At 40.5% G+C, this 11127-nt stretch overlaps 1 protein-coding gene across 1 annotated transcript; it reads left to right on the forward strand.

The window, feature by feature from the left end:
* Nucleotides 1-1813: 1813 nt before the first annotated feature.
* Nucleotides 1814-9917, forward strand: eve1 (even-skipped-like1). Its single transcript, XM_067615443.1, has 3 exons — nt 1814-1823; nt 6905-7155; nt 9137-9917. Exons 1-3 carry the CDS (start codon nt 1814-1816, stop codon nt 9620-9622), a joined length of 747 nt encoding a protein of 248 aa, XP_067471544.1. The 3' UTR covers nt 9623-9917.
* The last annotated feature ends 1210 nt before the right edge of the window (nt 9918-11127 follow it).

Genomic DNA, 11127 nt, shown 5'->3' on the forward strand with positions numbered 1-11127 from the left:
CAGTCCACAGTGGGAGTGATCTGCTCCTCTGAGACACACGTGCAACAATGTACTTGCCAGTATAATCAGTTAATTACAGACCATCATAACTTGTATTGGTTTGGAGTGAGGTTTTAGCTCATGGCTGGTGAAACGAGTTTAAAAAAACAGCTGGTGGGAATCAGATCTGGATAAAATCTGGATGATCAAAGTCAATGAGAAACACAACGCTGTCCCTGACTGCCCCAAGCGAGACAACTCTCCACTTACTCTTTAAAACACAGTCAAGCCTGTGAGAACATCTAATTCAGTCATGAAATGTAATAAATTTTACACACCAATGGTAATCTGTTACAGCCTTAATAAAGCCTACTGTCTGTTACTGGAAATGTAAAGGACCATGACTTTTACATTAAAAAAGTAAATCTGAAATTTCATGTTTATGTGATGGATGCTGAGACTGTCCTCACAAGGGAAACAAGGACATTGGATGTTCAAATACTTAAAACAACCCATTTATGTGTACCTGATAAAGACCACTAGTGACCAAATTATGACTCTTGTCCATCAGGAGGAAAGGCAAAAGTAATGTGATTTTGTATTAACACCACAGGGAGGAGGTCAAGCATGTGACTTGGACAAGGGAGACCACTGTCCACATCCCATTTCCAGCATCCTATATACACCTTTTGTTTCTTTAAACCATGACTATGATCAGTCAGATCAGAGGTTGACACAGTGGAGTCTGGGGAAAAAAAAGTCAAACCTCAACTTTTGCCACAGCACAAAGCAACATAATCTGGCAAGGTTTTTACTTTGGCCAATCAAATAAGCACACATTCCTGGAGAGACTGTCCTCCAAAGAATAATGACGAGATCAGTTGTTTAATGATATATTTGCATTCAAGTGACAGAAGCCTCTGTAAGGAGGTCAGGGTGAAGATGGATGGATCATCAAAACATCTGACTTCAACACAAGAGATTGCTTTGTATTTTTCCATTTCTAACCATGATTCAACAATGGCTTGTTTTTTTAAAAAAAAAAACATGACCACGATCATCCCCTAACCTTAACCATGTGGTTATTGTTGTAAACATGATGATGAAGGTCTCCTGACCTTAACAAAGTACTTATTTAAACCCAAACCATGATCTTTCCCTAAACCTTACCAAGTAATTGGTAAGGTGTTTTCAACAGTGATCTAATTATTTTTCAACAGTGATCTATAATAGTTTTGGATGGCACAAATGACGTTGTCTTGCCGTTCACTGTTAATAGAGGCATCAGATCAGAAAATGCTTTTATGTGTCATTCTGGAGTGCACAGACCACCAATGTATACTGGTGTTTAATTTGGAGTCCTTGTTCCTGGAGGATTACGTTGTAATCTAAATGGCACATTTCTAGACGAGAATGAAATGCTTGTTGCTGTGATAACTTTCCAGAGATGTAAAATCCCGTCTCACAGTTTAATAAACCTCGGTGCAGTGTTTTGGCATCTGATAAACCTTCAAAGTCATGAGTCAGTAACTTAAATTGGATTTCACAGATGGTAAAAAAGGGTTGAATTTGTGCATACTGTCAGCACTGAATTTATTAGACACACAATGTTTCAGCTATTGACCTTCATCAGCCATCTTTTCAGAAGTACCTGAAATAGCACTCCACCAACAACGCAGCATTTTTTTTAATGTAGCACTAGAACCTTAGATAGGAAGGGTAGTAGCAAGACAGGCCTGTAGTTTCAACTTAAGATGGATTTAGGGTTTGCTTTAACATTGTGAGGAATGTACCTGAAACCAAAGAAGCATTTATCATGTGTGTGATTGCTGGCATGGTTGTGGGTGAGATGGCTTGCAAGAGCTTGGAGGGAATAGGATCCAGAGGAGTAGTGGGATGACTCAAGAGCAGAAGTTTGGAGATATCTTTCTCAATGAGGGAGAAATGCAATAAGTGACTCAACCTTATTTAGAAGGGATGCATTGCGGTTGAGTGGTTCAGTGAATTGGCCACTGATGCTCTTGCCTTGTTAGTAAAGAATGCAAAGTCATCAGCTGAGGGAGAAGTGGCTGGTGGGGGAGGAGTAGAGGAGCCTTTTTAGGTGGAAATAATTTCCTAGTTTTTCTAGTATTTGCTATAATCAAAACCTACCCTAGCCTTAACTATTCTAAGGTTGCCATACGCAACATGGAGCAGTCTGCTTTTTGCCAATTCATCCAATATCATACAGCTCTGATGTATGGACAAGATGTGAACATAAATAATTAGATCAACTGGCTTGTCTCTAAATCTATCAAACAAACCTTAGAACAGGCCTTGGAAAATATCAGGACTGTTATCCATCATCTTGAACAAATAATGGTGCCAATGAGGCTTCAAATCTTCACGGCCACTGAGGGATGCCAGTCATCAATTCCATTGCACTGAAGCGTTACTGTTAGAGGCCAACAGCAATAAAAATACTTGAGAACTTTAGAATTTTGGATGAAGACATTGGCATATGTTGCACAAACCGTGCAAGGTTGTTTCAATTGTAACAGATTCAGTATGTGGGTGTTTTGGGGGACAACGCACATATTTTCTGCAAGTTCTCAAAACATTATAGCAACATGTGCAGCCTTGTTTCATATGTTTAACACATGTTGCATCAAGAACTAATGCAACATGTGCGTTATTCCTCAAATATGGTGAGGAAGACAGAGTGTGAGTGTTTGATCATTCGCACAGAACAGGACACTCCATCGCTCTTTATGACAGCCTCCCAACCTTTAATCCCCTGACCTCAAACTGGGGTCAGAGCATTCAGGAACCACTAATATTCAAAACACATGAAATCCATTTTCACGTTGTTCCACTGTTTACCCCAAAGAGAGAGAAAAACAACTTTGGATATATAAAAGGGACAGAAAGCAAGCTACTGGACCATGAGTGAAGACACAGTCAGTGGCTGAGGAGTTTAAACCCTGATGCTGTGAGTTCATGCTGAAGCAAGACGCTTCACCTGCTCACTCAGAGCCCTTTACATTAGAGCCAGAAATGTTATAGCTTTTAAACTGAACACATGAGGACAATTCTTAAAATCCAGCTTTCCTTTTATTTCCTCTAAAGTGGCTTTAAGAATGTTAAATCATCTTCTTCCACACTGTCTGTATCAGCTTGTTACACCTTTTCATGAGAGCCGTATAATGTCTACACTGAGTGAAATATTCCTATCCAAAGCTCTATATGTTTTAAGGCTGCAGCATTCCATCAAATGCAAATATTCTAGATGTCTTGTCCATCATCTTAAACACATGTGCCCAAAACCCAGCCTGCCAAATTTGGTATCTTGGTAAACTTTGGGATTTCTACTGGAATTTAAAATAAAGTGCTGTGAGCAAAGTTTGGGTGCCCAGCATGAGTTGTCCTGACTGGCCCACAGTGGGACAGTGGGGTCAAAGAGTTTAAAGAAAGAATGAGAGAAAAAACACAGTATCAATCATTTCAGCAAATGTCCAAAAGTTGCCCATTTTTACATTTAAGTGGCAAAGTACTCCAGGAACTATGACTCTTGTCCGTCGGGAGGAAAGGAGGAAGTAGTGTTACATTGTTTCCACAAAGTCTGCAAAGGGAAGAAGTTGGGGTGGATGGATGGGACTAAAACACTGGAAACTTCTGTTGTTTCCTGTTTCCAACCAACAGGTAATGTTGGTTTCTTTTAACCATGACCACAATCATCCTGACTTTATGCATGTGGTTATTATTATAACCATGACAACAAAGGAACTACTTAAGAATATGTCATATGTTGGTATGTTCATTTATTTCAAAAAGGTTAAATTAAAGATGCATTATGGGCTCTATATGGGCTCTGACTGAGAATTAGCCTAGAGCAGCATACCCAGGACTGTCATTTTTGTATTCTTCTCTGGTAAATCAGTGTTGATAAAATTACACTTATGGTACGACTTGATTCTCTTTAAAGGTTTGATAACGGTCAGGGAGTGCACTGTAGGTAGAGTGGGTCACGTTTCCCATGGCAGTCCAAATATGTTCATCCACAGTCATGTATCTGCCCATAGTGCCCTTGTAGAAGACATGAAACCCAACAGAGACTTTGATAAATGTTGGCCTATTGTACAGCTCCAATGTAACTTTCGTTCATTCGTTCGTTTCGACACACATAAAGAAAATTTAAAAACTGACCCACTGACCTTAACACCCAACAATCATTCAGAGTACCTTTCCCCTAATAAAATTGAACATAATGCTTGTTCCTTCATTTGGATGTTGTTCTATTCACTGTGCAGAATGATGTATGTGTAGAGTTTGTTTTCACATTCATCTGCTGAGGGAGGAAAGTTTGATGCCCCAAGTACACATATACTGAGAATGGAGGAAAACTTTAGAAATGAAAATATTTGCATTGATTTTTAATGAGTGACAAGGGAGATGTAAATTTAATAATTTTTTCTTTTTTTTTTTGAGAAAATCATGTCAGAAACTAATGATTATTCAAAGCAGAGTAATTTTATATGTCGTAAAACATGTCTGGATGGGGGGGTGTTGTTTGTTTTTAATGCAGGAATCTGCTTTACAACATCCATTTTGTAAAGGCGGTCATGTTTTAACTGAACTCCACACATATTGTGTATTATTATTGTTATTAATATTATTATTTTTATTTGCTACACTCTGCAACTGAGCTTGTGGAGCAGCCTATCATATGTTTGACACATTCCCACTCACTATACAGTACAAGCGTTTCAGACATGCCACATATTCAGAGAGATCAATTAAAGACAAGTCTCTGACAAGGTTTATGACTCTGAACAGTATACAGCTCTGAGTGTGATTCTTCAATAGTACCTGAGTGTGTTTCATAATGATAAATTTCCCCCTTGTAACAGTGACTCCACCCTACCTGGCGTCTGGCTGTCTCTGTCCCCAGCCTGTCCTCTTTATCATCATCTGGCCGCTGGATTAACAATCATCGTAGATTATAGCCATAATAAGCTCCAAAACACAGGTTCAAGGGTCAGCTTCTAAACTGAGGCAAGGCTATACACTTATAAGATAGCGGTGTGATTGATACTGCACTGCTATATTAAAAGCTCAATTAATCTGTCCTGTGAGTCTTATTAACTGATTATTTAAACACGATTAAACAATCAAAGAGAAAAGAAGACTTAAAACCATTTGTTATTCTTATATCAGAGTAAAATACTTAGTTTACTGAATTTATCTTTCAGGAAGATGAAAAAACTCTATTATAAAAAACTTGATCACCCTTAAAAAAGGGCAAAGGTTAATTTAGATTAATCGTCATCAGTAATGCGCGAAATATCGTTTTACCATCATTTTGAAGCAGCGCAGAATTAATCAAAAATGACTAACTATGAAAACATTTTAAAGGATCAGATAGCTCATATAAGACCCTAAAATTAATGATTAAACATAGGGTACGTGTAGATTATAGTACGGACAGCTATAGCCATAATATTAGCTTAATTAATAATTCCACCGTGCTTCACCTCGGCCAATTTGGAGCCATTAGGCCTGTAATAATTTAGCCTACTTCCAAACCTGCAAACATCAAACAGCGGAGAACAATGGGGGTCTGGCTGCTGTCTCTGCCTCAGCGTCTTTAATTCTCCATAACAAAAGTACAAAGGCCGAGACGGAGACCAAAGGCTTTATCCCTAAACACCTTTAACACCTCTCCGGGCCGCGGCGCCTCGCCGGGCCGACGCGCACACCACGGCCCGTCTGGAGAGCCCGTGATAGGGGCAGAGGAGGAGAGGAGAGCAGCCCCGGGGAACACAGACAGTAGTGGAGGAGGAGGAGGTGGAGGAGGAGGAGGATAAGGTGGAGGAGGAGGAAGGGGTGTTAGGACAAAAACACCTCATCTTCTCCCTGACTGCCTGAACAGACCTGGATGAAGTGTGTGTGTGTGCGTGAGAGAGAGAGAGAGAGAGTCTCAAGGAGATAACTTTTTGTCCTACTCCAGCCAGCATCTTCACCGGCCTTGCAGTCTGCAACGGGAGGATATCTGACCTAGGACTACCGGGGAAAAGATACACAAAAGCAGGGTTTTTTTATTTTTTGCACTTCAATCACAGAACAGCCTGATGCGTAAGTAAACAACAGATTAACAACAGATGAACCCTTTTGTTTTGTTGACAATGGCTTTAATTCTTACTCACTGTCCCACAATCCCCAGTACGGTATATGTTAAAAATAACTATAATAATTGCAAAATCAACCAATCTTTCATTTACTTAAATATTAAAACATAATATGTAGAAAATGAATTAAGAGGTAACTCTTCCCTTTGCCACCATCTGAACATGCAGGTGACAAAATACAGAAAAGACCATAAAACATTTTGGGGGATTTGGGAGGGTACTGCTGCATAAAAAGTACTGTCATCACCAATCACAGACAAAAAGCATATAAAAATGTATTTTATTTAACCAGGTTTTACAGCTGTGTCTTTGAGAACCCAAACAAAGTAATGTTAAATTTTCTATAGCAAACTTCTGAAACATGTCATCGGTTCAAAATCAAATTTACAAGCAATTCTCATAAATCAGAGAAAGTCATGACGTTTCTAGCTGATAAAATGATGTAAAGTTTTGAGTTGTTATACAGGCTCACGGGTCTCCAGGACCCCAAACAACATTATGGTTAAGAGGTAAAGGATAAATCTCTAGGCTTGGGTGCATTTTACGTGATCACCTTTGTGACCATATTGCATTTATAATATAGCTATTTATAGTTGGCACATAGCACACATCAGTGGAACTTTATCACTGAAGCTTCTTCTTAAATAGCCAAAATGTGTAGTATGTTGTTCCACTTGGACACATTTGGGCAGGTTAACAGGTATAAGGTATTATTAGGCCTTGTTGTAAAGTGTCCCACGTGCAGACTGCACTGTGAGCTCGTTCTTCTGTATGCGTCATTTCAGTGGCGGAGGGCAGACAGACGCCGGTGGCGGCTGCCGGCGGAGAGGAGCGGCAGGAGCCGTGCCCGCGCAGCGCTCTGCTCGACCAGAGCCGGCGGCACCGGACGGCGTTCACACGTGAACAGCTGTCCCGGCTGGAGCAGGAGTATGGGAAGGAGAGCTACGTCTCCAGACCCCGGCGGTGCGAGCTGGCCACCGCGCTCAACTTACCGGAGACAACGATAAAGGTATACCATGCAGTGTGATTAAAGGGCCATGCCAGAGTTTTTCCATGTTAGCCTATATTGACTACTACAATACTACCAATAGACTACTTTATGACCATTGTCTAGAGTATTCACTCATTACAGTGACTACACTCTGAAAATCGAGTTCGAGTTGATAGAAATCTGACTGAGATTGGTAACACTGAACATCATGTATTCTCTTTATTATGTTTTATTTAGTCTACTGTATGTATTTCCGTTAAAGTTGTGTAATGGTTCCATGGTAATGCATTATATAAATAGCAAAAGGTGATTTGAAAAATATGCATTGCATTAATACAATTTAGGCTACAAACAAAAAATCAAGCAAATATATTTATTTTCCTGGACTTTAAGTCTCTCCTTGCCCATTTTCATAAGGTACAGATATGTATAAAAACAATGGCTACATGGAATAATAACCATATGGGATCATCTCCACTTAACTTGGAAAGAAATGAAAATGATCAACAAAAATGTAAATAGCCTATGAAGCATTTACAATAAATGGGCTGCAACATGCAAAAATGAGCAGCTTGGTTTGGCCAAGACCGACAGAGCTAAAATCAAGTCTGTAAGGGGTCCGTGTAAAGGAAATAAATTTAAAGCTCAATATATTTCAGAATTAATTCAAGAGAAGGTGTGTGTATTTCACACTGTATATGCTGTAGAGTGAGAGCATATCCTGTCTGTATGTTACTTTCACGTGCCATTTATACTGGTGTTGGGTCTGGGGACCTCCAGAGGAGTGGGTTTCAGTTGGTTCGCCAACTCACTGAGGATTACCAAGCAGGCAAGCAGCATTTCCCACAGTTTAGTGTGCGGTAATTGGTTTGTCATTTGTAACTGTAATTTTCTTTTGACAAAGCAATAAGTGTCACAAGACTGTAGATGTTGAAACTGTCATTAGTTTGACCATGCTGGCTGACAAGTTTAGCTTGACAGTTCATCTTTGACTTTGGAAACAGCAGCCATCAAAACAATGTTCACTCAAGGTCCACTTACTCGCTTGTTCTGGCACTTTCGACTGTAACACACAGTCTTAATCATCCAGCTCTTGAACACCAAGAAATACTGTAGTTCTGGTTTGTGACTCCCCCTTTTTATTTGTATACAAATTTTAAAAAACTGTGTTAATTAGTGAGTTTCGAGGTGCTGGTTTTACATAGCCTTTTTTAAACTTTGGACAGAGCCAGGATAGCTGTTTCCCCCTACTTCCAGGCTTTATGCTGTGCTAAGCTAATCACCTTTTTGCTCCAGCTCCATACTTACTGCACAGACATGAAAGTGGTTTTGATCTTATCATCTAACTCTCAGAACAACGACAGTGCCTCTGCTCAACAATATTCCTCCTCCACTGATTTTCAGGCTTTAAGAAATTCTCATTTGTTCACAGGCTCAAAAAATAAAACTAAGCAGGTGAAAATGCAAATCTAAGGCAGCCACTCACCTAAATGACAACATCCCCTTGACATTTTCCATGAATGTGAGCTTTTCATCTCCTCACCTTACTTGCCATTTCAATCAGCATGCTAGATTGAGTAGTGACAGGTTTAGCAGTGTCTAACATTTGACGCAGAGGCCCACTAGCCCAATGCAGCAGCTTTAATGCACAGTAAATGCGCCCACCTTTCTGTCAACTACTGGAGGGTCTTTTATGAAAGAGCAGGAATGCGAGGCGAGGCCTTGTAAACGCTGCCACCTGACGTTTTAGAAGCACAGCCTTCCGGGAGATTCTATGAGCTGGTAAAATAGTTGAAGACCAGACAGTCAGACACGCAGACAACATGTCAGTCTCAGCTTTAGAGTTTTAGGAAGGCAGAGATGTCAGTGTTACAACAGAGAAAAGCAGGAATTAACTTCAGATGATGAAATGAAACAAATTTATATCAATAGGATTGGACTAAATATTGAAAACACCTCTCAGTATAATGCTGTACAATCTTTCCTTCCCTCTCTCCAGGTGTGGTTCCAGAACAGGAGGATGAAGGACAAACGGCAGAGACACTCCTTGCCTTGGCCTCACCCTCTTGTCGACCCCCTGGGGGCAATCCTGATGGGCCGGGCCTCTCCTTCCTCGACTTTCCCGTATCCCTTCATCCCACCGCATCTCCCCCACCTCCCCCTCCACCACTACTCTCCCCTGGCTCTCTCGTCGCCAGCATCCTCAGCTCACAGCCCATACAGTGCACCCCTGAGACCCCTGGATGCACTCCGCCTCTCGCAATACCACAACAGGCCGGGGGGGCTGCCTCCAACGACAGGGGCTCTCTACCCCTCCACCAGCATCATGCACCATCCGGCCTCATGCCCTTGCCCCCTCTGCCTGCACTGGGGACCAGAACAACTGCTTAAAGCCAGAGAGGAGGCCCTGGGACTGAGCCAGCCCCGTAGTCCCAAAGCCAACATCCAGCCTGCTGCTCTTGACCGGAGGGAGGAGGTGGTGTAAAAGCAGACGGAAATTGAATTTTGTCACATTCTCCATGGCAAATAAGCTGCTGCAGTATGCTCACTGTGACTGGATGTCTCCTCAAAAATGCCATCTACACAGAGGAGTTTGCCAAGTCACAACAGCAATAGACTTAAGAGTTCCACTAGCTTGTGTGTAACTCTGAATAACAGACGCGACCGCACAAGCACCTCAAAACATGAACTGGAAGCTTAATTAATTCAAATGTCTTATCTAAAAAAACAGCAATGCCAAATCGCATGATACTGCTGATGAACTGGAGGCAAATGTTTATTATGTGACAAAATTTTGCATTGTATGGGAAGGCTGCACAAACCGTCTCTTCATTTCCAGGAGCAAGCCCACCATTCTTCCATTTCTGTACAAACATGCCAAATTCAGTTTCATTTGGAGTACACTGGCAGCCCAAAGATGTATTCAGATTGAGCACCAAGCAAACGTTTGTCCTGTTTTATTCTCATGGCTTTGACCTCTACACTGTTTGTACAGTATGAGTTTACTCGACACAAACAGCTAATATACCAGCAGTCCAAATCTCAGCCTGTGTGTGACGGTTTAAACGGTTTATTGGAAAATTGAGTTCTCTATGATTTTCCTCCAGTGTCTCTATTTTTTCCTTTTTGTTTTCAACAAGTATGAATGCAACATTGCCTCAATTTGTGCCACCTGGGGCAAATTTGTGTCTGTTCATGTCCACTTGCTTTTTTCCATTGACTTTGTTTGTCAAGGCTCTAAAATGTGTTGCATTCAGTCTGAAAACATCTTAAGAATCCTTAAAGCCACAGAATACTTATTGCACAAATCAATATCATCAGGGTTGTACAAAAAGATCCTGACTGACATTACATTTTTCAGTGTAAACTAGGGTTAAAGGTTTCCATGATTTTAAAATGAATACCTTTTGGGAATATATCACTTTTCTCAGGAAGTGTCATCAAAGCTAATTTTAAAACACAGACTATGGTAAATTATTCAGAAAATAGTGTATATTCATTGTTACCATATAGAATAGTTTGATCTACTTTTTCACACATCCTCTCACCAGTTTTCTTAAACTTTTGTTTGGTGCTGATCTGAAGTTTATAATGAGAGGTCAAGATTATGGCAAAACAATAGATGTTTGTGAGAAATCCTAGTGAATACCATATATCTGCGTTGATTTTCATCCATCTGCAAAATTGATACAATGTGGTCATTTTGCCTTGAAGGAAAAGTCTTCTTTTCTGATTCATCACCTTTGATTCCATTTCCATACTAATGGTACATACTGCTGGTCAGCTCTTCAGAATGATTGGCTGTCAGAGCATTTCTGCACTTTAATGTTAACACCTTTTAAATCCTCAGATTTCCTAAGTCACCTTAGTTACTTTTCACTACAGTATGGGCAGTGATGTTTTTAAAATCCTTGTTGGCCTGGAGTGGAAAGATACAGCCAGTGCAATGAAAGTATGCACATATTTGTGGCAGCATGCTGACATGATTCA

Source organism: Thunnus thynnus, chromosome 17 (assembly GCF_963924715.1).
Source record: "Thunnus thynnus chromosome 17, fThuThy2.1, whole genome shotgun sequence".
Classification (NCBI taxonomy): domain Eukaryota; kingdom Metazoa; phylum Chordata; class Actinopteri; order Scombriformes; family Scombridae; genus Thunnus; species Thunnus thynnus.